The following is a 27918-nucleotide window of genomic DNA, read 5'->3' on the forward strand; positions in this document are numbered from 1 at the left end:
GGTTAGAAGCACTAAAAATAGCAAGTGACAAGAGCCAAATTGTAATGCCTAGACTAATTGGTCAAAGGATCTCCAAAAACTGCAGCTCCTACAAGGTGTTTCCTGGTCTGCAGTGGTCAGTATCTATCAAAGTTGATCCAAAGAAGGAACAGTAGTGAACTTGGGGACAGGATCATGGGCAGCCAAGCCTCGTACTCGTACTCGTACTCGTGCTTGTACTCGTCGTCTTCCGCTTTATCTGGGACCGGGTTGCGGGGGCAGCAGACTCAGCAGAGATGCCCAGACGTCCCTCTCCCCAGACACGTCCTCCAGCTCCTCCGGGGGGAGCCCAAGGCTTTCCCAGGCCAGCCGAGAGACATAGTCCCTCCAGCATGTCCTGGGCCGTCCCCTGGGGCGCCTCCCGGTGGGACGTGCCCGAGCCACCTCAACTGGCTCCTCTCGATGTGGAGGAGTAGCGGCTCTACTCCGAGCCCCTCCCGGATGGCCGAGCTCCTCACCCTATCTCTAAGGGAGTGCCCGGCTGCCCGGCCACCCTACGGAGGAAGCTCATTTCCGCCGCTTGTATCCGGGATCTCGTTCTTTCGGTCATGACCCAAAGTTCAAGGCCATAGTTGAGGGTAGGAACGTAGACCGACCGGTAAATCGAGAGCTTCGCTTTTCGGCTCAGCTCTCTCTTCACCACAACGGACCGGCACAGTGCCCCCATTACTGTGGCAGCCGCACCGATCCATCTGTCGATCTCCCGCTCCATTCTTCCCTCACTCGTCAACAAGACTCTGAGATACTTAAACTCCTCCACTTGAGGCAGGAACTCCCCTCCAACCTGAAGAGGACAAGCCACCCTTTTCCTGTCGAGTACCATGGCCTCGGATTTGGAGGAGCTGACCTTCATCCCAGCCGCTTCACACTCGGCTGCGAACCGCCCCAGTGCATGCTGTAGGTCTTGGCTAGAGGGGGCCAGCAGGGCCACGTCATCTGCAAAAAGAAGAGACGAAATCCTCTGGTCCCCAAACCAGACCCTCTCCGGCCCTTGGCTGCACCTAGAAATCCTGTCCATAAAAGTTATGAACAGGACCGGTGACAAAGGGCAGCCCTGCCGGAGTCCAACATGCACCGGGAACAGGTCCGACTTAGTGCCGGCAATGCGAACCAAACTCCTGCTCCGCTTGTACAGAGATCGGATGGCCCCTAGTAAAGGGCCCCCGATTCCATACTCCCGGAGCACCCCCCACAGGGTATCACGAGGGACACAGTCGAATGCTTTCTCCAGGTCCACAAAACACATGTGGACCGGTTGGGCAAACTCCCATGAACCCTCGAGCACCCCATAGAGGGTATAGAGCTGGACCAGTGTTCCACGGCCGGGATGAAAACCACACTGCTCCTCCTGAAGCCGGGGTTCGACTATCGGCCGGACTCTCCTCTCCAGTACCCTGGCATAGGCCTTACCAGGGAGGCTGAGGAGTGTGATCCCCTTGTAGTTGGAACACACCCTCCGGTCACCCTTCTTATGTAGGGGGACCACCACCCCAGTCTGCCAATCCAAAGGCACTGTCCCCGTCCGCCACGCAATATTGAAGAGGCGTGTCAACCGTGACAGTCCCACAACATCCAAAGACAGGCTCACTGATGCATATGGGCAGCAAAGGTCATCCCCAACAGACAAGCTACAGTAGCTCAAACTGCTGAAGAAGGTATTGCTGTTTCTGTTGATAGAAAGGTGTCAGAATACACAGCACATCATACTTTGTTGCATTTCGGACTGGACAGTCACACATAAGTCAGGGTTCCCCTGCTGGTCGTAATGTTATTTCTGATTGGTGTATGTTTTGTCTTGGTACAGTAAGCTAATTCAAAAGTTTGATCTTACTACTTAAACTTGATCTCTGCTAACTTATAACCATCTGATTAACCTTGTACATTCTTTAGATAGCTAATATATTTACCTTTGTGTTCTTCTCTGTTTTTCCACACTGTTTGTTCATGACCTTTCCAGATGTGAACGAATGTGATACTAGGCAGCAGGAGTGCAGTGAATTTGCCCAATGCATCAACACAGTGGGCAGCTATTCCTGCTTTTGTCGAAATGGTTACACTGGTGACGGGAAGAACTGCTCTGGTACGTATCAGTTTCTTACCCTTTACCATTTCTTGCCATAGCATGAGCTGTTGTTCTTGTTCCTGTAAGCGGACAGTCTTGTGAGGTTTCTTTTAGCACATTTGGGGCTCTTTCCCTGACATTGTCCCATTTTGGATAAATTATAGACATTGATGAATGCCAAAACGGAGGATGCCACCCAGTTGCCAACTGCATTAACATGCCTGGATCTTTCTCCTGTGTCTGCCCGTGGGGCATGGAGGGGGATGGCTTTGACTGCCACGATGTAAATGAATGTGAGGACAACGCTACTCTGCCAAACAACTGCAGCTCACAGGCTTTGTGCCGCAACACCAATGGTTCCTACCACTGCCAGTGCAACGATGGATACCAAGGGGATGGATTTGTTTGTGATGATATTGATGAATGTGAGATGGCCACAGCTTGTGGAAAGAATATGACGTGCACCAACGTTCCTGGCTCCTACAGTTGCTCTTGTGTGTTGGGAAGTGTATACAATGAGGGGACATGCGTAAATGAACATACCTGCCTAAATGCTAGTAACAATTGCCACCCGTTTGCCAAGTGCAACACATATCAGGGGTCTTTTTACTGTCAATGCACAAAGGGATATGAAGGAAGTGGTTCTGACTGCAGGGACATAAATGAATGCGACCAATTAAAAGGTCAAGTCTGCCCTCCATTCTCGTACTGCAGCAACACAAATGGCTCTTACGTCTGTAATTGTTGGGAAGGTTTTCAAAACAATGGGACACACTGTCAGGATATAAATGAATGTGAGATGGGAAATTTCATGTGCCCTGACAACAGTAGCTGTACTAACACAGCAGGGAGCTACAACTGCACCTGTCACCCAGGATTCTCACGCAATAACTTCCTGTGTTTGGACATTAATGAGTGCTCCCTTGGCCTGATGCAGTGTCCTAATTTTTCCAACTGCCTGAACACAATTGGATCTAGCATCTGTGAGTGTTGGAAAGGCTACCAAGGCACAGAGTGTAGGGATATTGACGAATGCCTGGACAACTCCAACTGCCCTGATCATAGCACATGTGTGAACACCAATGGAAGCTACAAATGCCTTTGTCAGACCGGGTTTTCCAACAGTGCTGACTTGTGTGTGGACATCGATGAATGCAGTGAAAACCACATGGGGCAGCTTTGCAAAAATGGAGCATGCATGAATGCTCTTGGCTCTTATTACTGTGATTGTTTTAAGGGATTCTGGAGCAACGGTACAGAGTGCATGGATGTAGATGAATGCTCAGAGCTTCTCAACTCCTCAGTGTGCCACCCTTTTTCCACATGTCTTAACACTCCAGGTTCATACCGCTGTCCTTGTAACAAAGGCTTTTTTTTTAATGGTACCAAGTGTCTGGACGTGGATGAATGTCTTGACCCAAATGGTACCCCATGTCCAGAGAACTCTTTCTGTAACAATACGGTAGGGTCTTTCATCTGTCGGTGCTCTCCCGGATACAAACCCATTGACTCTGCCTGTGAGGACATTGATGAATGCAAATACAACAACACTTGTCGGCCTGACCAGGTGTGCACAAACCTACCTGGAGCATACAATTGCTCCTGCCTATTGGGTTATCATGAAGAGAGGGAGGCATGTGTCGACAACAATGAATGTGAGACATCACCGTGCCATCCCTTGGCACAGTGTTGGAATACACCTGGCTCCTTCTCCTGCCACTGTCCCACAGGCTTCACTGGAGATGGCACTCGGTGCAAAGATGTAGATGAGTGTGTTGCCTTGACCAATACGTGCCATCGCCTCTCTCAATGTCATAACACTCCGGGGTCATTTGTTTGTGTGTGTCAGCCAGGCTTCTTGAGTATTGGTTCCCTATGTGTGGACATTAATGAATGCCTGCAGGGAAATGGGCAGTGTCACTCTGCTGCTACCTGCATCAACCATGTAGGAGGATTCAGATGCTTATGCAACAGAGGCTGGGAAGCAACCAAGGATAATGGTCATGGAACAGGAGGATGCGTAGATTTGAATGAGTGTTTGTCCCCCAACGCATGTCCTCAGCAGTCATCTTGTACCAACCTACCAGGGAGCTATGCCTGTTCATGTCCAGAAAACAACCCAGTTTGCAAAACCTCAACTAGGATAGGTTAGCTATGTATTTGTTATTCATCACATTTTGATAACCAGTTCCTGATGGTACGCAAGCCAAGTTTTTATGAAATCCCATTTGAAAAAGGCAACAATGCAGTCACCAAAAAAGACAACTCCAGTCTTTCTAATATGCTGTATCTGAAGATATTAACATTAAAATGATGTTTTAGCCAAAAGCGGCTGTCGTCTCTGCCACAGCTAGCTGCAGTTCAGAACAGTGACAAGCTAGTAATGACAACTAATAGGAAATTAACAAAAAAGTAAGCTGTTGTGTCTATGTTTATGTTGCACACTGCATCTTTTACTGCTAAAAGTTAGTACACCAGGGACTGAAAATTCAGTCAACGTTTGGGTCTCCCCGTCAAGTCTCCAATACTTAAATTACTGCTTATGTCAGACAGTTTAGGTAAATGTACTTAAACCTTGCAGATAGATTAGTAGTAGCCATCCTGATTTTCAAAAAAGCATGTTTAACTACACAACAGTCAGAATAGTTTCAGTAAAGTGTGGAAAACAATAAAATGAAGTCTGTAGCTTCGTATGTTAGCTTCCTTATGTTCTATGATATCCGTCCAACTGTAGATGTAGCTTATATGTAAACATACTCTGACTATGTAGTACCATCTAGTGTATTGTTAGCCTTGGCAGGCTTATTACAGGCCTTCAATGGAAAGCTAGCATTTTTTAAGTTTTTCTGGTAAAATGTTATGACTTGCTCACAGTAGATTAAAGCACATTCTAGTTGCAAGACAGGACACCAGTTCAATTTGCTATTTGTTGTACTGCTAAATACAATAAGCAGTTACAAAAGATTTCTCTCTAATATATGTGTTCAAACACAAAAGGAACAGGATCACAAATAGATATAGAGCACTATGTGTGCCATTGGCTTAATGAGATACAAACCATGACATAATATTCGGTTCACTCCTACTTTCGTTTTGTACCTGAAAGAAAACATTTCATACCCATGTACTAAATCATTGCCTCAGTTTATATCTCTCTAGGAAGTTTAGTTTTTTTGATGAATTAATGAGATAAGTAATCATAAGAATGCAAAAATCTTATGTAACCAATACATGTAGCCGTATATTATTTTCTGAGGACTTTGTGTTACACCTTATTTTCACTACTTATGTTTCTGATCCCCATTTTGAGCAGTTGACTCATACAAAATATGATAGAATACAATCCCTGATCAAAGAATATTAATACAATTTATCTCAATTTTATTAATTGGAGACAAATAACCACATTTCTTTACACTAAACATAGAGGAGATTCTGAAAAATTGTTTTAATTCATCCTTTGTGGATACAGTGGACATGAAAAGTCCTGATGGCAGTAAAGAATTGACGCATAAAACATCGCCTCTGTTTTATTACAAGAAAAAGTCAGATGAGAAATTATAGAAAAAGAAAAATGGTGAAGGGGCAAAATAACTAGCACATGAAAGTAACATTTTCACCAATGCAGCCACATTCTGTTTTATGTTACAGATTCAGTTTTAAATGCTACATTGTCATGAAAAAGTTCAATATTTTCTGTCACTTGTTTCAGAAAGTAAAACTCATGTATTATATATAGATCCTTTACATATCGGGTGAAACACAGAACTACTTATAATTTTGGCTTACAGCTAAGAAAAATCGAAAATTAAGGCATCTCAGAAATTTGAGAAAAAGTTAAAACATATTCATAGAAAGTTCGGTGGTAGGAAAAAGTGTGGTAGGAAAAGGTGCACCAGAAACAGGGATAACCACAGCCGTGAGAAAGTTGAATACATTAAAGAGTTTTAAAGAGCTTTATAAGGAGCGGACTGAGGCTGGAGTCAGCACAACAAGAGCCACAGACAAATCCTAGAGCCACTTCTTAACCAGCAGCACTAAAACTGTTTCCGGCCAAATATAGCAGAATTAAACAAGTTTACATGAAAATGTCAAGATTTGCACAGTAATATACATTTATAGTTTATCTGCAAAAAATGTTTACTTTTGCTGCTCTTTAAAGTCCCAGAATCTAGAGAAGTACAGAATCCATGTTGCTTGAAGCCCAGTGTGAAGTTTCCACAGTCAGTGATGGTTTGGGTGCTGTGTCATCTGCTGGAGTTGGTCCACTGGGTTTTCTGAAGTCCACAGTCAATGCAGCCATTTACCAGGACATCTTAGAGCACTTCATGCTTCCTTCTGCTGACCAGCTTTATGAAGATGCTGATTTAATTTTCCAGCAGGACTTGGTACCAGCCCACACTGACAAAGGTACCGATAGCTAAATAGGAGTTTCCCGTTAAGAAATGAGTGACATCAGATAACAAACTTTTTCATGACATTCTAACTTTTTGAGCTGTACTTTTATGTGCTTCACCTGGGATTGAGAAGGTTATAGATCGCTGACCAACAGCCTTCAGTGCAAATAAGCAACAAATGTAAATGGTTTTATTGAAATATCATCAACATAAACCACTGTAATATTTTGGAAGATGAACTTGTTTTCCATTTTGTCTTTGCATCGTTCTCAGCGGCTGTTAGCTGAAAAACTATTCTCTATTTCATCAAAGTGAACTATCAGAAGGCTCAATGTAAAAACAGTACCAGATAAAATAAATAATTTAGCTGTTTTAACATTTAATTGAAAAATTATGCATACCATTCTGAATAACCAATGGAAAAATGTTTATTGGTATTACAGCAATCAACTCCTTTTTATAATCTCTGACCACCTTTTTCATGTTTATTCTTGTATTTTGACTATTTATCTTTGGTGAGGAGCTCAAAGTCTTTGAGGGTGAAAGGCCTCCTTGCCATTACTTTGCCGTTGCAAGAAAACTCAGCAGTATTTGCTAACACCATTTAAAACTACCAATATCCTAAAAAAGAAAGAAAAATGGTGAAACTACTAGTTTAAAGTAATTTGAACAAGGTAAAATGTAAAATTACATACATTTTTAATTCCAAAAACAATGTCTTAAAATATTCTCTCAATACACTGATAGCAAATAAATATAATTGTCTTAGATTGATAGCTGGATAAACAAAAGTGACAGTCTGCTTCCCCACACAGAGAGCACTCTGTACCCATATGGAGCAGAAGCTGGAGATAAAGAAGTGAAAATTGAAGCAAAAGATGGAAATTCTCCCTACATCGCACCACCAGCAGGGTTTGTTTTCATGGGGAAACTCTATGACAGGATATATGTGAGTGTGATTTCACAATAATACTTAATACCACATCGTTTTGTCAATAGGACAACAATGAATCTCTCTCAGAAACATTTGAAAAAGTTGGAGCACAAAGAGAGAGGTAACTTTGACCATTCCTCGTTGCACAATCTCTCTAGATCAGTCCTGAGTCCTCCCCTATCCTCTCTTCTTCTCAGCTCACCTCACAGGTTTTCTATACGATTTAGGTATGGAAACTGAGATCGCCATGGAAGAATGGTGATTTTGTGCATAATGAATCATTTCTGTGATCATTATCCTGAAAGACTCAACAATCACCCATTTTCAGTTTTCTGGGAGAGTCCATCAGATATTCTGTTAAAATCTCTAATTATTTCAAAATGTTCAAGACTCCATGCACTCTAACATGGTTCTGAAGTGTTTTGGAGGAGGAACAGGCCCACAGCATCATACATGCTTTTCATCCTTAGCATCATACCTGACTCACCTGGAATGTTTGTTACCAAAATTCTCATTTGACCAAAACAGACTGTTCAAGTTAAGGTTCCAGCAGCATTTAGCAAAACGCATGTTTATATTTCTGATGGTGGAACTGAAAAAGCTTTTCCCTGTCATGTCAATTCAAAGGGTGGATTTTCTAAAACTGTACTGTTTGAGGTTATTCTGCTGCACCAGAAGATAAGATGAATTTATTTTATACACATCTTAACCAGTTGCGTCAATAGAGGGCACTGCTAAACAAAGATATAAAATACATCTAAGCAAAATATAATGAGATGAGCTCAATGTTCAGGCCGACTGAGCTATGTCACACTATAATATTCACATCAAAGTATTTCATTCTTCACAATTTATTTGAGGAATCAACAAGAAGCGTTAGTAGGATAATATACTATATATATATTCTACATATATATATATATATATATATATATATATATATATATATATATATACAGAATGAAATTATATTGCATTTAGGAGCAACATAAATAATAGGCTGTGATGGATGAACATTGTATCAGCTGTGATGTACTTAAGTTAAAGAGCCTGACTGTTTAAACTTCCTTTTCACAGTTTTCTGATAACGGCCTGGTCCAGTTTCAGTCGTTGGCTGAGAATGAACAATATCTGTTCCCGTCTCCTTCCGCTAACGGTTTCCCTGAAGACATAAAAGTGCAATTATTGGCCGTGTTTTGGGATGATGGTGACCTCACCCAAGGGAAGGGGAAGCTGTACTATCAGGTTAGATGTAAACAAAGGTCAACCCTTGTGTGTTGTCAGAAATCTGTCTGGAATAATCTGTTTTCGCTGTTGGCTATAAATGAAAAACATGATCATTGTTGTTTGATTCTTTTTAGGAATATTCTAAACCGGATGCATCAGATGTTTACTCCCAGATGGTGTTTATTCGCACAGCAGATGAAGTGACAAGGTTTGAGGGTCTGAAACAGAGACCTTCATTTTCCCCTGCCTGGATCCTCAAGATCACCTGGGACAACGTGATGCCCGTCTCCTATCAGAAGATTAACTTTTCAGAGGTCTGGTTTTCTTTCTGGATTTATTTAACCCTGGCACATAGTGTGACATACAGAAAACATCAAAAAAATTAAGAACCTCACTAAATATACAGATCTTACATATTTGATCTCTAGAATAAATTTATTCTAGGATCTTGAGCATTTTACCCATGTTTGTTATACTCTGTTTTTAAAGAGATGTGATGGGGCAGGAATTGTTATTGTTTGCTTGTATGCTTGTCATACTTTAAATGTTATTGTGCAGTGTGAGAGCTACCTGGGAGAAAAACAGGTCATGATTTCTGAACAGACCTCCTGTTTGGTATATCTTCTGTTGCCACCTAGTGGCCGCTTCAGTCTTAAGGGATTTCTTTGTAGAACACATTTGCTGCTGCTTGTCTTCTTTTTGCAGTCTTTGACGTCTTGCTTATTTAATTGAAATAGTTCTGATGTAATAAAAAGATTAGCAACCTTTGTAGCCTTTGATGACTGTAAATGATTTTTCCTTTGCAGACTAACACTTTCCAGTGTATCTTGACTACGGATGGAGTACGCTCCTTTGCCCTTCTGCGATATGGAGAGATGAAATGGGGACCTGGGTTTAGGAAGCATCACGATGCTCTTATTGGCTACACAGATGGAAGAACCACTTTCAAGGAGACCACCATCCCCCCAGAGAACCTCTTTGGGCCTGCAGGCAGATACAGACCTAATGAAGTTAAAGGAACGCTAGGGAATCTTGGCCAGTTGGTGTATGATTTGACTGGGCCACAAGGGTCAGATGATGATGCCCAAATCAAATGCCAGGCTTGGTCAAAGAAGGAGCCTGATCCCGCTAAGTGGACGGTGGGGCTGCCCTCCTGTCCCTGCACCTGGACCCAGGCTCTGGAGGACCTGGCATTCGTACAGGATCTCACTGATCCAGGTGGAACAGTTCAGAAGCTGAGGTCTCAGCGGTGGGGGGGTTCCTCTGGACCCGTCTTTAGGTTGCTCCTGTCCAACCAATTTGGCGCTGGAAAGAGCTGTGTGTATGATCCAGAGGGTGCCTTGGTGGCTGGGTACAACGAATGCTACTTTTACGGACACAGCACACAGAAACATATTGGTAATACTTCTGCCTTTTTTTTGTTAATTCAGCCTGAAAAAATTACATTATACACAAAACTATTTCTTCCCCTGGTAAAGGTTTGCTTGAAAAAAAATTCATCTTTCATTGCAGGAACACAATCAACACAAAAAAAATTAACAACTAATTTGAGCTCATTCAGTGGGGAAAAAAATCCTATGTTAAGAAATAATTGTGCCACGCTTATTGATACTGCAAAGAATTTATAAATGAAAAATAAATGTAAAGATAGGATTATGTAATTTTACCAGACTGTTTAAAAACATTTAACTTGTAATTTCCCAGGGGTATAAATATCTCGTAACACAGAAACCAATTTCTCTTAGACTCTCTTCAAAATTGGAAAATCAAAAGAACATGCCATTTATATCATGCAGATGTCTTAAGTCAAGAAACGGCCACATGAAAATAGATACCAACTTAGACTTGCCCATATATACAGTTGGAGCAAAGTTTAGATGAGGAGCCATGTCTAAACACCAAACAGACTCAGGATGGTAAGGAAGGTTGAAAAAAAGATCTCAGATGCTCACTGTTAGAGAACTGCAGCAAAGAGTAGGATCTTGAGGTCACCAAGTCCCCATAAAAACCATTAGATGCCAGGAAAAACCCTCTACTCTCCAATCATCACATATTTGAGCATGCTGAGTTTGCTACATGCTACTCCACTTTACCCTGACATAAAGGGAATCCTTTGGTCTGGTCGCAAACCAAAATTTAGCTTTTCAGCAACAAACACTCCAGATAGCTCTAGTGGAAAACAAAAGATAAATATGTGGAAAAATACCTCATTCCCACCATATGGTGAGGGTTCTCTAAAGCTGTGGGCCAATTTCTCTTCCAGATGCCCTGAGAACATCATTAGAACTGATGGCACAATGGAAACTTTGAAACACCTGTCAGTAATACATAGAAAATCTATGGTTCATCAGTGGGTCTTTCAGCTGGATAATAATTCCAAACATTCGACCAAATCATAACTGAAATGTTTATCAGACATGAACTCCATCTTCTTTCATGCACATCTCAGTCCTCAGACCTAAATCCTGTAGAAAAACCTGTTGGGTGAAATGAAGAGCAGAGAGCATAGGAGAGGACCAAGGACTGGCAGTGTGTTAGCAGCAGTGCATCACAAACTAAAACAAAACTATGCTATTTCCTAAGGGTGGGTTTTCTCCCCGCTGTAAAAAAGATTACAGATCTTTTTTTGTGGGGGTTTGGAGCTATCTTAAGTGGAAAAGAAAGACCCATGCTTGGTTGTTTTAAATCTGCAATGCCTTACTAACTAGACATCTCATCTGATCATCCAACTAAAGCAATGCATTTTTATGTGACATCATTTCACAAAACCTTTCTCTGCAGAAGAGGATCTTCTTCCATTTCAGTGGTGTTGCATCAACTCTTCCCTGTGCCATCTTTACCTCAGCAAGAGACCTTTGGATCGCTGTCAAGGTTATAGCATCAGCAGTCGCAGCGATTCTTCCCCGTCCAATGGGGCAACACACGGCCAGGGTGAGGAGTCCCTCGTTTAAACAGAAAACAAATAAAATATCACTTAATCTGCTTTTTTCATATTTTAAAAGTAAAAAGCAATGATTCCTTACAGCAATGGTGTATGGGAGCCTGCATTTCATCACCTTTGATGGGACAGAGTACTCGTTTAAGGCCCTGGGGGAGTTTGTGATATTACGTCTCTCATCTGCAAGGGGCTCTAATATCTTCACCCTACAAGGACAGATCGAAAAGCTAAACACAGTCGCAAGGGGGATCTTTGAGGTCCCAGTGGTGGTGCGCATGGCTGCCTTCCACCAAGGCATCGGCAAGGTCAGGGTTGAAAACGAGTTTGAGCTACAGCAATAGTCACAATATAAAAAATTCAGTTTTGACCTCTGAGTTTGATCATTTTAGCTTATATTAAAGAGATTTTTGATATTGGGCTGTTTCAGACTATTCATACCTCTTGAAGTTTTCAGGATATTATGTGATAGACCAACACAAAGTAGTGCATAATTGAAATGTTGAATAAAAATTATACATGATGTTCAGATATTTGTAGCAATATAGTGTGAAAGTGTGGCATGCATTTGTACACAAACACCCCCATTCATTGAAATTACAACTGCACATGTTCAGGAGGTTGTTTCCACCATCTCTGCAAATCTAGAGAGAATAGATCACGATTATTCAGAGTGGGTGGAGAAAGTCTGTGAACATTAATTTTCATGTCTTGCTACAGATTCTCAATTTTATTCACATCATTCTAACACATGAATATGCTTTAACCTAAACCAGGCCTAGGGGAAATTTGTGACCCTTTGAATGATTTTGTGCACCCCCCTGGCTACTACCTAACAATGGTAAAAATTTGGCCCGCCAACACAGGCAATATGAAGATTACCAGTTTTTTGAATTTTTGAAAGGATGAATTTCACAGACAAATTAAAATGTAAACTGTTAAAGCACTGCAAAATATTAATCTTTTATTAATCATGTTTTTTAGGTTAGGTTTAATTTCATAGTAAATAGGACCACAAACATCCAGTGACTTTTACTCAAAAGAAGCTTTGAATCCACTGGTTGATTAAACGTGGCTGATTACACCAAGCATTTTCAAGACTAACTCATATTGCAGTTTTGTTTCTGAGCATAAACAAAATCCTTTTTTTTTTTTTACCAACAAGATGAAAAACACTGCAGTCCCCCCGAAAAGTCAAAATTTAGTTTTTCAGGTGTGCAGTGATTAACAGATCCCACAAAAATCTGACTATTTTGTTCATTTCATTAAAATATTACATGCTTACTTTAGAGTGTAGCAGATAACAATTAATTATATAATTTATTTTACTGTTCTTAATTTAAGAAACAAATTATACTTTTTGTTCCAAAAGAACTTTCAGCTTGGGGATTTTGGCCCACTTGGAAAGACATTTGGATACTAGTGACCTAAATCATCTAATTGTAGCTCTGGCTGTATGTTTAGGGTCCTGCTGAAAGGTGAACCTCTGACCAGTCTCCAGCTTTTAAAGCCTCTAACAGGTTTTCTTACAGAATTGTCATGTATTTAACTCCTTGAATCATTTCTGACCAGCTTCGGTGTCCCATCTGAAGAAAAGCATCCCCACAGCATGATGCTGCCACCACTATGTGTTATGTTGATGGGGATGTTGTGTTCAGTGTAACATGCTTTTCCCCTAAACACAGTGTTTTGCATGCAGGCCAGATCAGTAATTGTTGGTCTCAGCTGATCAGAGCCACACGTTTGCTGCATCCCCCTCTTTAGACTTTTCCAGATGTTTCTTTCTGATCTGCTGTATTCCTTGGTCTTCACGATACACGTCAAATTTTAGACTTTTGTAACTATGGATCACTTTCCCTTCATAAATATGCCGTTTGTGATGGTCTGTCACATAATATCCTACATACGATACAGCAAGGTTTGAAAAGTTTGAAAGATTCAAAGGAATATGGAGACTTATGCAAGGCCCTCCACGTATGGATCTATGTTTACATATTTATTCTCAGTATCAATATTAGCAAAAGCAAACCTGAATTTGTACTTGATATGTGTTTTACTGTGAGGCGGATTGTGGGGCCAGTATCCACCTCTACAAAGGGAAACACAGTATTCCCATGTTTCATTTTTCTTCATCCTAATTTTAGTAAAGTAAAACAAACTTGTACATGAACCAAACCTTTAACTAGTTTTAATCTTTATCCATTTTTGTCAGATTGAGTGGAAGTGCTCTGACAAAGACAGTGGATTGCAGATCTTTGTGGATAATGTTGAAGTATCAGTCAGAATCGGTAAAACTCATCATGCACATTTGTTGTACATAAATGAAATATATTTTATAGATCTGTAAGACAACATCTATTGTCCTAACTGTTATGAATATATTGTACATGTCCTTTCAGGTGTTGTGTACGAGGACAAGAGGAACTTTGCAGTCCGTTGTCTCTCTGTGAATCGCTGTGCAGCAGTGTATGCCAGTAGTCTCAAGGTGGTCGTGTGGCGAAGCGAAGGCTACAGTCAGCTGGGAGCCATGGTGGAGGTCCCTCAGAACTTTTACAAACGCACTGTGGGTCTGTTGGGTCTCTGGAGCTCCAACCGGTCTGATGATTTCCTCATGTCGGATGGCAAGGTCCTCTCCTCTGGGGATCTCAACCCCCCTGAAGAGGAGAGGCTGAAACTCTTTTGCTTGTCCTGTGAGTGGACCATGGAGACCGGCACAATTTTTATGGCTTGTGAAAATAAGGGGCAAAAACGTTATTGTGTTTTATGTGGCAGATATGATGCTAGGAATGCCCCTAACTTCCAGTTTTGAGGTGGCAGTTCAGGGAAGAATTATAATGGCTGTAAAAAGGTGTCATAATGTTGGCTTTACTGACTGTGGACACAATTACGGAGACTGAACAGCAATTTAACAATTTCTTGAAATATGTACAAAACAAGGTAGAATACGGACTGGAACTGCTGGAGGGATCTGGATTGGCACCGAGGGGGAGAGAAGAGAGGTTATTGTTGTTCACAGGAAGTTATGGAGAGTAGTGCAGGATACGGTTCAGGTAGCTTACTGTTGGTGGTGGATGATGGCTTGTTGGAGGTGATAAGTCTTCCCCACAGAGGCTGAGTTTGGCAGGAGGAGTAGCACATAGATTTACAGTGCTGACATTCTCTCTTTGTGATCCATAGCAGCTGTGCTTCAGCTGAGCACGCGGTGTTGGAGGGTGGACCGGCAGGTGAGTGATGGTTTGGTGTCTCCACGCTTCCACACTGTCAGAGAGTGATCAGATCTGCAAAGCAGGGCAAGAAACTCTATTAGAGCAGGCATAGGAAATGAAGAGAACTGCAGAAGACAGTCAAGTTACCATGCTGGCAGAGACAACAGGCTGACCACCCCCCAGGTTCCTGCTCCTTAAGAAGCCCTGGTAATTGGGCTCAAGAAGAAACACCTGTTGTGGCTGCACCTGCCCGTCACACCCTGCAGGCAGAGAGGAACACAGCACTAACACAAAACACCTGCACACAGCCACTGTGGGATGACAAAAGGAGACTGGTGGTGCACTTTTTATGTGCTGGTGTGGTTTTACAGGCGACCGTGAGTCTGATACCAGCAATAATCACACTGGGTGAAAGTAGACGAAAAAGCTTATGTTTAGATGTATACATATTTATCATGGAGAAGAAACTATGGGTCTGAAAGTGGTTTAAATCAGAAAGCTTGTTTATATTTCGCAGAGTGCGCTATATCATGACATGCTAAGCTGAACATTTTGTGGTGAAATCCCAGAAAATCATAAAACTTTGTGATTGTGTAAAAACCCTACAAGATATCATTTTGATAATTCAGAAGAGGTCCAAGGTCCGGTGATCCTTTTAAACTTAAAATGGTGCTTCTACTCAAAAGTATAAATAAGCCATAGAGGTCCAAATAGGGCTGGGTTTTCTTGCTTGTGTCACCAAAATTCCAGTATTTTCTAAATCTCTTGGAAAGTCTCTTACAGTTTTACATCCTGAAGTCTTTCACACATTTTAATTTTATTTTTTTGCGGGTGGTTTTCCACTGTCATGGGAGAGGTAGTGAAATTAAATCTGTGACAGAAATAGAATGAACAGGAAGAGGAAACCTAACAAACAGTATTAAACCCTGAGTGCCTGGATTTATGTGTGGTGGTTTGAGTCAAATTTGCAACAATGGTCTACACATGCTTCGATGTATTTGCTTTTGGCACCCTTAGTTAATATGCTATTAAAGTAATCTGAGGTTAAAAAAAACCAAAAGAAAAACTGCATTTTTATTCTTCAGCTTTATGAGTTAAAGTTGTTGCAGACAATATTTCCATTTAATCTCATTCTGTTTATTTTCAGATGTATCTGGCACCGATTTGGAGGAGCAACCTTTCATAAGGAATTCCCGCAAACTATTTTCCCAACACTGAATGACATAAACAGACATAAGTCTAGCATAGCTATTGTAGCAGGTAGCTTGTAGACCTGTGTAGCAAGATCTAGATATTCAGATAAAACTGCATCAACGGCAACCTTTGACCACAGGTTTCTTAGCATCAACGTTGACATGTTTAATAGTGTTAATTTGCTATGCAACAAACAGCAAAGATTGTACCTTTATCCCAAGGTATTCCCAGCCACTGAGTTGGATTTGATTTTCTGAATAAATATACCCACTCTGACCGCAACCCAGCATCATCTGAAGTCCATTTTCAGTTTGAGTGAAATTACCAAAGCAATTAATCGGTTGCAGAGTCTCTGCTCACATCTCACCTGTTTTCCAGGGGCGGTCCCAGGTCCTGAAAGCCTGCTGTTCTCTTCGCCTCCAAAGGTTCCACTGGCTACAAACTCCACCAAGCTCCTGCTGGAACACTTCAGTCCTACTGAGCTGGAAACGCAGAAGAAAATTTGTAAAGACAGCATGCAGTGCGTACAGGACAGCCTAGCATCCGGCATCTCTGACCTGGGCCAACAGACTCTAGATGCCCAGACACAGTTCAGGAACCTGGCTCTCATTTATGGTGCGAATATCTACATTTCTAGAACTTTAAGTGCTTTTGTTTTTGCCTGAGACTAATGTTCTGCTGCGTGTTTGTGATGTGGCAGGCAACATGCCACCCATAGTGACAGAGCCCACTGTGATACAGGGTAAGGTCAACTCACAGGTCAGCATTCAAATTGTGGCTCAGGACCCAAACAGTGACCCCATCACCTACTCATTGCTATTCCCCAGGCCTCCGGGGGCCAATGTTGGCAGTGGTAAGACACACACAAACATATCCCCTCTTCCTCCATCCATCACTGCTACTGATGACATGACTGTTGACTTTTCTTAGCGGGATGGAGAGGGAACTGCTGTTGAGTCAGGAGATGGGTCACACAGACGGAGACCCTCTTCCTCCTCCTATGACAACTGCGTTGTGTAATTGGTATGTGTGTACTTTTCCTGTTCCTTTCCAGGTGACGGCTCCCTGACATGGACACCCCTCAGCACTCAGCCTGTCCAGCTGACTGTCAAGGTCAGCGACAAACAGACGAGCTCCTTGTTCACCCCCATCCTGCGTGTCTGCAACTGTCTTAATGGAGGAACCTGCCTGTATGACAGCATTGCTGAAAGTAATCTGCAGGGAAAGTTCCAGGTACTGTACTCTTGGATTTAAGATGTTTTTTTTTTTAAACCCCAGAGGAATAAGACATTTTCTAAATTAATGTTGAAAGGGGGCCAGAGCAACTAATGCCTCAAAATCCAACATTCATCAACCTCCATCTTTTAGCCTGTAGAATTTGGCAAACCACAGAAAATAGGAACTGGAGACTGAATGCTAAAATCTGTTGTTGCTATGGTGATTCCCGCCTTTTTGTAACGAATGAAGGAGGGGTAGTTCACTGGACACTCAAACAGTCACTGTTGTCACAATTGCAAAAACTTTAAGTCATACTCGTACTCGTCCTCTTCCGCTTCACGTCCTCCAGCTCCTCCAGAGGAAGCCCAAGGCGTTCCCAGGCCAGCCAAAAGACATAGTCCCTCCAGCGTGTCCTGGGCCATCCCCTGGGCCTCCTCTTGGTGGAACAAGCCTGGAACACCTTCCGAGGAAGGCGTCCAGGAGGCATCCGGTATAGATGGCCAAGCCACCTCAACTGGCTCCTCTCGATGTGGAGGAGCAGCGGCTCTACTCAGAGCCCCTCTCGGATGGCCGAGCTCCTCACCCTATCTCTAAGGGAGTGCCCGGCCACCCTACGGAGGAAGCTTTCAGCCTCTTGTATCCGGGATCTCGTTCTTTCGGTCATGATCCAAAGTTCATGGCCATAGGTGAGGGTAGGAACCTAGACCGACCGGTAAATTGAGATCTTCGCTTTTCGGCTCAGCGGACCGGCACAGCGTCCCCATTACTGTGGCAGCCGCACTGATCCGTCTGTCGATCTCCCGCTCCATTCTCCCTTCACTCGTGAACAAGACCCCAAGATACTTGAACTCCTCCACTTGAGGCACTCTCCTCCAACCTCCTCTCCAAAAACTGTAAAAATGTAAAATGCTCCCTCTCCTTGATACAATTACATGTTGAATGGTGCTTCACCTGTTGTGTATGGCTGAGTTAGGCATCTCCATAGCAGACTGTGTTTTTTTCACATTCCTTTCACCCAAATCCCAATATAGTCCATAAGAACATTTTTATGTTTTTGGTAAACCGTGAGTAAAGATTTGATGTAGTTGTAGCATTTTCTGATTGAGCCACATATTTTCTTGCATATTTTTTACAGGTTTTCTTTTTATAGGAATAGTAAGTTGGGACGACAAGATGAAACCCACCAAATAATACTAAGTGTGTTCAGTACTTTTGCACAAGCACCCTAAATAATTGTTTTGTCTCTGATAAGGAAGGTGCTACTAACAGTTGAAGCTAAGAAGTCGGGCAGCTGTCTCACAATTTCTTATTGTGGAATGAAAACCATCTGAAGAGGAAGGCCATTCACTTAGCATTAGCTAAAGGAATTCAAAACCTAAACTAAAGCATTTATAAAAACCTTTAAAAAAGCTTATCTTCATTGTAAAATGGAAACACTTGTGATTACATAGTATTATTTGAATTCATTATTCCTGTAATTCCTTTTCATAAAGATTCTGATGCATTCAAATAATTGTCAGAAAATGTGAAAACAGATAAATATAGGTCCCTCTAATATGGTGTAAAAAGGCATTTGCTTTTAATAATTGTCATATTTTAATCTTTTTCTTTTTCCTCCTTTTTTATTGCATAGTTGGTGGGGTGCTTGTGCATGAAGGGATACAGTGGGAAGTTTTGTGAGAACACAACAGATGTATGTCGAGGCAAACCGTGTTTCAGGGGGGTTCAGTGTCACCTAACCTCCATCCCCGACCAGTTCACCTGCGGAGAGTGTCCTGACAGTACTGTCTCTAATGGCAAAGAGGGATACAAATGCTTTGAGTATGGTATGTGGAACATGATATATTACTTATAAATATGCTATTACATTTTAATCTTACTACCTCAGACATGATTCCTGTTCTTCCTCTTGTTTTCCTCTGTTCCTCCTCAGACATGTGCAGCCCTCCTTTCCCCTTCCCTTGCCACAAGGATGCGGATTGCCGAAACACGAAACTTAGCTACTCCTGCTCATGCAAATCTGGCTTTAATGGAGACGGACACAACTGCGAAGGTGCTAAACGTTGACCTGTTAAATAATAATAATGACAAATAGTGCCACGTAAAAGTATTTATACTCCTTTTACTTTGTCGCATAACAGCTTCAAGCTTTCTTTGTGGTGTTAGAGGACAGACCAACACAAAGTAGAGTTTATTTGTGAAGTGGAAGAAAAATGATGCATGGTTTTCAAAGGTGTTTACAAATGAAAATGTGAAATGTGTGGTGCGTATTCAGCTGCCTTGAGTCAATACTTTGTAGAACCACCTATCAGTGGAATAACAGTTCTAGTCTTTTGGGGTATGTCTGAAACAGCTTTGCATCATCCATTCTTAAATTGGTAAACAGCTCAAGCACAGTCAGACCGGATGGAAAGTGTCTATTTTTAAATCTATTTTAAAGTTTGGCCACAGAGCCTCAAAAACACTTAAGTCTGGACTTTGACTGGGCCAGCTAGTAACAATGGCTTTTGTCCTGCTGGATGACAAACATCCACCCCAGTCTCAAGTCCTTTGCAGCTTCTAACAGGTTTCCTCCAGGACGGCCATATATTTAACTCCATTCATCTTTTGTGTAATCATCTCTTCCATGTCCCTGTTGAAGAAAAGCAACTCTGCACCATGAGTCTGCTACCAACAAGTTTTACTGTGGGGATGATATGTTCAGAGTGATGTTCAGTGTTAGTTTTATACCACACATAACATTTTGAAAGTAGGTCAGAAAGTTATATGTTGGTCTCATCTCTCTAGACAGACTTTTTCCACATATTTGCTGTGCTCCCTATAGGGGTTGTGGCAAACTGTAAACAGGACTTCACAAACGCCACAGCATAAGAAACCTGATATTGCCTAATTGAATAATGAACACAGGCATACTGCAGGGTTGTGTGCTCAGCCCACCCCTGTTTACCCTCTTCACCAAATTCTACTCCTCCATCCACCCCCCAGAAACATTACGCACATTTGCTGAGTAAACCACTGTTGTGGGGTTCATCAGTAAAACAAGAGGTACCACGTTTGCTGAGTGGCATTTGCAGAGCAGCTTTGTCTTTAGCACTTACAAAACAAAGGAGGTTGTTGTAGACTTTAGTGAGTCCAGACAGGCCATGCAATCCCCACTGATGTGAAAGGGTCTGTTCCACTAAATCTTTTTGAATCTACAAAACAGAGGTCTTTGGATTTTGAACACCTCCAGCCTGATGAGGAGAGCTCAGCTGTGACAGCTGTTCCTGAGGAATCTAAAACATATTGCTGTTCATCATATGTGCTTAAATGTTCTACAGTGCTTCAACAGAAAGCATCCTCTGCTAAGCCTCCACAGTGCAGTACACAGGCTGCACTGCAGACAATAAAATGATCTCTTCCAGCGGGGCAAAACTGCCCAGAAGATTTTAGGAGTTCCACTTCCAACACTTGACATTGTATATGTAATGCCAAACACTTGCAGAGGAACGTGGCTTTGACCAGTTTGGGTCATCCCCACCCAGGTAACTTTTTGTTGTGCTACTTTCATCAGGGACAATGTACAGAACCCTGGAAATACTAACAGGATTCAACAATGGCTCTCTTCTTGCCACTCAGCAGTGAGATTAGATGTTCAAAGGTTAAAATGTTGCTTTATGATTTAACTCTGCTTTAAACATCTCCACAACGTTATTCCTGATCTGTCCTCTGTGCTCCTTGGTCTTCATTATGCTGTTTGTTCACTTACGTTCTGTGATAAACCTCTGAGGCCTTCATAGAACAGCTGGAATTATTCTGAAATTAAAATTACACAAAGCTGGACTGTACTTTCTAATTAGGTGACTTCTGAAGGTAATTGTTAATGGTGGATTTTATTTAGGTGGTCAGAGTAAAGGAGCTGACTCCATAATGTACTTGGTGTTGTTCCCTGGTGAGCGTTTCAGACTTTTATTTCTGAAAAAACATTGTTATATTTTCCTTCCATTTCACAATTTTGCACAAATTTTAGTTGGTTTTCCCCAAAATACATAAACATTTGTAGCTGCAATGGGATAAAAGTAAAAACGTTCAAGGTGTTTCTGCGAGGCATTGTATTTACATGTAATGGCCGAATTGGTTGAGTCATTGCTGGTCTTTGTTTTGTAGATGTGGATGAGTGTGCAGCGCTCAATGCATGTGAGAATGCCAAGTATGAGTGTTTGAACAAACACGGATCTTTTGAATGCCTCTGCAGATACAAAAACTCCAAGAATAATGACGGATGTGGTATGTACAGGGATATTTATTCAGTAGTATTTAGCAAGTGGCAGACGCATGCTGTCGCATTGTAATTCAAGTAGAAGTCTAAGCTTTGTTCACCGTTGGGAACGTCTTTGATTATTTTAGTTTTTCTCTTTTGCAGGTAACTCTACAAATCCTCCAGGTATGGCCTCCCATTTACAATTTAATTTCTGGCTTAATAACTCTAGCTCTAGTTTGTGTCAGAGAAGTTTATAATTCTCTACACTTATATCTCGACAGGGTACAACATGTTTAACATCTCCATTGTCTGGAGAAATGAAAGAACGGATGGACGCAAGCAGGTGTGTGATATTGGGCATGTGTGTGCTCTTATTTCATCCTCATCGTTGACATCTTACAGTAATAAGTTTTTGTTCAATTGCAAATTAATGGTTTAATTTTTTCATCAGCTGGATGAAATTCTGACCAAAGGTTTTGCAAACAAATTCTACAACATCAGTAAGGGAAATGCATCCAGCCCTGAAGTGGAAGAATATCGAGTGGCTGTTTCCAGCGACACGCCTCACTGGTACATCCGAGACTACCTGGCCAGAGTCAGCACCTTCTATGACATAAAGACCGTGGCAGTTGATGGTAAAATGCTTTTGTGCATTTTTACATATGTCATCATTAATACAGCAAAGCATAAAGTTGTGTTTGTGTACTGTGCCACCTTGATTCTGTAAACAGATTTAGATGAGTGTAAGGCCAAGGAGGCGGGGTGTGACACTTATGCCATGTGCATCAACACCTACGGAGGCTACAGGTGTGTTTGCGACGACACAGCTAATCTAGATGGAAGCCGGTCCTGTATATATGGTGAGTATGCTTAGAACCATAGGTAGAAGTTAAAAAACAAAGCAAAACACAAGGACATCTCAATCAGAATATGATTGAAACGTTTATTTCAGTTATTAAATTTGAAAAGTGAAATTCATAAGATGTAGATTCATTAGAGGTAGATTTATTTCTGCAAATTTCAATGATTATGGCTTACAGTTAATGAATACCCAAAATTTAGTTTCTCATAAAAGTTGATTGTGAAATTAGATTTGGATTTGAGTTTTTAATACAGAAATGCAATCATGGGAAAAACTGCTGACTTGCCAGCAGACAATCATTAACAATCTTCACAAGGAAAGTAAGCCACAACCAATCATTGCAACACAAATTGGCTTTTAAGGCAGTGCTGTATCAAAAAAATATTGATGGAATGTTAAGTGGAAGGAAAAAGCGAAGTACTTAATATGGATAACAGCAGCTTTTAAAAAATTGTGAAGCAAAGCCGATTCAAGAGTTTCACAAAGTGTGGACTACAGCTGGAGTAAGAGCTTAAAGCACAACCACACACAAACCTATCCAGGATTTGGGCTGCATCTCTCGTGTTTCTTGTATTAAGCCACTACTGAAGCAGAGCCAATGTTAAAATCATCTTTTCTGGGCTAAGGAGAAAATGAACTGGGCTGCTGCTCAGTGGTCTGAAGTCCTCTTTTTAGATGAAAACTAATTTTGCATTTTATTTGGAAATCAAGGTCCGAGAGTGTGGAGGAAGAGTGGAGAGACAGAATTTAAGTTGCCGTCTGCTGGTGTTGGTCCACTGTGTTTTATCAAGTCCAAAGTCAACACAACCATCTGCCAGGAAACCTTAGAGCACTTCATGCTTTCCTCTGCTGACAAGTTTTATGGAGATGCTGATTTAATTTCCCAGCAGAATTACCACACTGCCAATTTTACCAATACCTGTTTTAATGACCATGGTATCAACATGCTTGATTGGCCAGCATACTGGCCTTGACGAAACCCTACAGAAAATCTACGGAGTGTCGTCAAGAGAGAAATGAGACACCAGAGCCAACAATGAAAATGAAGGCCCTGAAGACTGCTATCAAAGCAACCTGTGCTTGAATTACACCTTAGCAGAGCTTCAGGCTGATTGCCTCCATGCCACTCCACATTAACAATAATTCATGCAAAAGGAGCCCTGACCAAGATTTAGGGTGCAACTTTTTAGTATGTCAACATTTCTGTGTTAAAACCCTTTTATTTGTATCATGTAATATTCAACTTTTCTGAGATTTTGTTTTTATTAGCTGCAAACCACAATCATCAAAATTAACAGAAATAAATATATTTATATGTATATCTCTGATTGTGTAAGAAACCTACATAATGTAGGAGTTTTTAAATTAATTAACCTTTCAAATATGCTCTGCTTCATTAGGCTGCAAATGCATTTTACAGATGAAAGAGGACTTTTTGCATGTTTAAAATAATAATAACCATAATATGGTTTTAGCACATTAAAATCGGATAATGTCATGTTGGCATTTGTTTTACTCTTTGCTTTCTCAATTAATGAAACATTGTCAACCAGCAGAAAGATCAGAGACGCGTGACTCAAACGTGAACCTAATTGTGAGTTTGGTTCTGGGCATTGGCATACCTCTGCTCCTGCTGCTGCTTCTGGTTCTACTGGTCTACTGCTGCTGCCGGAAGAAGACTGTTACTGGAGAGTGAGTAGCATTAACAGGACATAGACCTTACAGTTTTTAATTAGGACCCGGCATTAATCAGTTGCTAAAGTGTTGTTAAAGATTAAATAGATAAAACAAGTTAGATTTGACTCTAGCTGCTGTGGAACTACATCTGGAGCAATCACAGGATTTTAAAATAGCTATGTTTTTTTTAACTCATTCTTTATGCAAACAGTGAAAGCAAAACATCAGACTTCAGGTGGTTTAGTCTGTGAGCTCAAGCACATCAAAACCTGCACACTGGCAAAGATCCTACAGCCCGATTGGCCTAGAAAGCAAGCAATAATGGAGAATTGAGTCAAATGACTGGATATAAAACATGTTTTTAGGTGGGTCAGCAGATCTTTTGGCCAGCGGAAGATAAGGTTCATGCGGACTTCAGAGAATAAACTGCTGTAAAGAATGACACACACACAAAATCACAACTGTATTTCAAGGTACAGTAGTCAAATTGCCCTGGCTACAAATTGCCGTTTCCAGAAACTAGAAGGCTGTAAATCCTGTCTGCTGTTCTGCTGCCTCTGCAGCACCATCCTCCTCCTGTTTAATTTCTCAGTTGGAGGACAAACTGCCCACTCTATTACTATATTAAACAAAACACTTCCTACTAACAGCATTTGTGTGAATTATGAAACTTTACTTTTATTCCACACAAGATTATTTGTGGATACATTCCTTGGTAAACCAGAGTAATGATATCATCCTTGTCTTATTTTCTTATTTGATTTTATCTTATCCTTTATAGGTTTTCTTCAGTTATGACATCTATATATTTCATCTTGACATAACTTAGTTTAGCTAAACCTCTTATTAAATCTTCATTTAATTATTATTGAATTTTACCTTATCTTAGCTTTGCTGAATTAAGCTCAGGTCAGTTTAGAAAAAAACACCTTATATCAAGGTAGCTTAAATATCTTATCTGTGATTCATTTTCTTTGGCTATGAGTTGCTTATCTTAAAGTACCATAACTGACCTAAACTGCTGTGCTACCTTATGTTTTTTTTTAGCTTACTTTAGCTTATTTTCGCAAACCTTAATCTAGGTAGGTTGGGAGTTATACTGCTTAACTAGCTTGGAAAACCCATTCTAGAGAATAGTTTTTCCAGATGCACATAACATTTTGTTTTATAATGTGCCACAAAGTGTGCATTTGTAAGTGTGCAGATGTATGGCATCTGGACCAGGTGTTAGTGGGCCTTAGAGACACATAATCCCCTTGATGACTGGCCTCCTTTTTCTGCTTTCACTCAATCAGAATATGAATGCTGTCTGCGTCAGCATTGTCGGATCATGTTAGATTAGAGGGAAAAAAACAAAAGCTAGAGGAGCATTAACTCTGTGTTTCTTTCAGCAATTGAAAAAAAGAGATTCTTGGATTATTTGGTCTGTGGTAAACTCGCTGGTCCTGGAGCTATTTTCCTACAATGGAGCAGCAAAGACCTTTTATAGCGCTTCTGTTAAAGTTCTGCTATCACATTTTCCGAGAAGACTGTGACTAAACAACTAACAAAGAATCTGATAGTGCTTCTGCCAACATCATAAGAAATCATTTCACAAGTTGTGTTTCCTTTGTTTTTAATTTGATATTCGTGGGATGATTCGGCAGCAGGTTGGACAGTCTGACTGTGCCACATTAAAAGGGATATAGATATTTACAAAGAGAGCAGTTTTAATAATATACAATGTAGGACGTTTTTACTGCAAATAGACAGTAAAAACACTGAGTCTGGAGAAGCACTCAGATGTGAGCTCCATGTTTTTGATCAGCTTTAGGCCCAGATTTTAGTATTTTTTAACTCCCTGGGTATCTAGGCTAGAAAACGCATGAATATGCATGAGTCACTGTTGTGCATCCAAACATTTCCATAAACCCTGCAAATAATATTGTCTACTATATGGGGGATACAGACATAAACACAGCCAGGAGATTCAAATAGAATGAAAATAAAAACTTTTTATTTAAAGGAGACAAACACCACATTGCAAACAAAAGCCCAAGTTACAGTCGTTCTTCCATTAAATGACTGCAGAGTGCAAATGTGTTCATCACTATAAAGCATCCTGAACCAAACACTGATACAGTGACTCACAGAATCATGCACAACACTGTTAAAATGCCAGGTTTTTGTGATTTAAAAAAATTAGACTATGATAAATCATTTGTTTCCACTTATATTTTATCCTTCACAATTCAACTGACTCAACAAACAAATCAGTTAGGGATAAAAATGTGAGAAAAACAAAAAAGGCTGCAAGAACTTGCATAAGTGTGCATGCCCTTTAAGTAATACTTTAAAGCTCCTTTTGATTAAATTCCAGCAATTATTCTTCTTGAGTTCCCACCTGCCATCTTTTATTGTTAATCTGATTCACCAGAAATAAAGGATAGCTGTCTTTGTAGGAATTTCCTGACATTTAATCTCTAAGATCTGTCAGCTGAAGCCATAGTTTTCAAAGAGGTTACAAAAAAAGAAATTCTTCACAGGTATTGGTGAGGAGAAGGATACAAAAAATGTACACAGCATTCTACGTAAGTACATCCAGGCCCGTCTAAAATCTTCCAGAACTTCATGGGTCTGATGAAGCCAAGCTTTCTAAATGTATGTCACACAAAAACAATACAGCGTATCATGCCCACAGTAAAACCAGGTCATGGCAGCATTGTGCTGGTGGTTTTGTTAAGGTGGAGGAAATTGGGAAGCTCCAAATACCGGTCAGTTTTTATCTAAACCCATCAGCTTTCTACTACAAAGCTGAAAAAAAACGTGACTTCAGCCAGAGAAAGTGTAAGTTCTGCAATGGCCAAACAAGAGTCCAGAACAACATTTGACAGAAAATCTGTGGGCTCACCAGAAGAGGGCTGTGGACAAGAGATTTCTCAGAGTCGAAGACATTTTCCCAAGTCAAATGTGGCAGAAAGACTGAGCACAGAAACTAAATCAAACAGTGTTAGTTTAAGCATTTGTTCACTTATGCAACTAGATTACTGCAGCTTTAATTTTTCACATCTTTCCCCCTGTTTATAATTTAGTTACATTAAGCGGAATATATGTCACATTAAAGGTGGAATGATTTGGGAATGATTTTTCTTTACAAAAACGTGGCATTTCAAGAGGTTTGTAGACCTTTAGATTCACTGTAGGTCGTTCTGTTCACTCCTGGATTCTGATGTGTTCTCTTGCAGCCTCCCCCACTTGTTGCCAGATCACATCCAGCAGCAGTTCAACCCCCCACCCTTCAACTATGCTGACCCGGCCCTGCAGTACATCAGCCACTGCAGCCCTCGGGTCTTGGACAACGTCACGCCCCGGCAGCGGCTAAGATAGCCCACCCTACGAGACCATCAGTTTAACAAATACAAAGCAAGCACTTTTCCAGACCCAGTATGAGATAATAATGATAGGCTGAATATTACAGTATTTATATTTTCAATCAGGCAATTGGATCTACAAAGCTGAATCATGACAAGTTTATTAATTTGTTTTTTTATTTTGTGTTGAACAGTTTTCAATCTGTCTGACCCAGCAGAAGTCCAGTCATGGCAGGAAATGTTGATTAAAAGTAAAACACTGCAGTGCTCTTTATGTTCCAGTTAAAAACGAGCCAACAGTAGCATTTGTCAAAGTACCAGGTGTCTGATTCCTGCTCAGCATCCCAAAAGAAAGATGATTTAAACTACTGTGGATGATCACAGCCACTGCATCTGTCCATAAAAAGGTGCCGGTGTTTCCTAAAAACTATTTATATACTGTTGAATTTCAGACTCCTGAATTATTTTTCATTGCTAAAGTCTACGTAGCTGGAAGCAGTCCTGCAAGTAAAAATAATACAACCTTTGTAAATATCTTGTGACACAATAATAAAAATGGTCCATTCAAGAACGTTTT

At 41.0% G+C, this 27918-nt stretch overlaps 1 protein-coding gene across 1 annotated transcript; it reads left to right on the plus strand.

The window, feature by feature from the left end:
- Window positions 1–2900: 2900 nt before the first annotated feature.
- si:ch73-105b23.6 (mucin-like protein) lies at window positions 2901–27912 on the plus strand. Its single transcript, XM_047351294.1, has 21 exons — window positions 2901–4248; window positions 7314–7447; window positions 8510–8677; window positions 8794–8973; window positions 9466–10057; window positions 11441–11590; window positions 11685–11902; window positions 13807–13882; window positions 13994–14284; window positions 16373–16609; window positions 16695–16847; window positions 17049–17227; window positions 18846–19038; window positions 19146–19265; window positions 21359–21478; window positions 21615–21635; window positions 21734–21795; window positions 21904–22087; window positions 22184–22312; window positions 23868–24006; window positions 27216–27912. Exons 1-21 carry the CDS (start codon window positions 2901–2903, stop codon window positions 27355–27357), a joined length of 4836 nt encoding a protein of 1611 aa, XP_047207250.1. The 3' UTR covers window positions 27358–27912.
- The last annotated feature ends 6 nt before the right edge of the window (window positions 27913–27918 follow it).

This window comes from Girardinichthys multiradiatus, chromosome 22, assembly GCF_021462225.1.
Source record: "Girardinichthys multiradiatus isolate DD_20200921_A chromosome 22, DD_fGirMul_XY1, whole genome shotgun sequence".
In the NCBI taxonomy this organism is placed as follows: Eukaryota; Metazoa; Chordata; class Actinopteri; order Cyprinodontiformes; family Goodeidae; genus Girardinichthys; species Girardinichthys multiradiatus.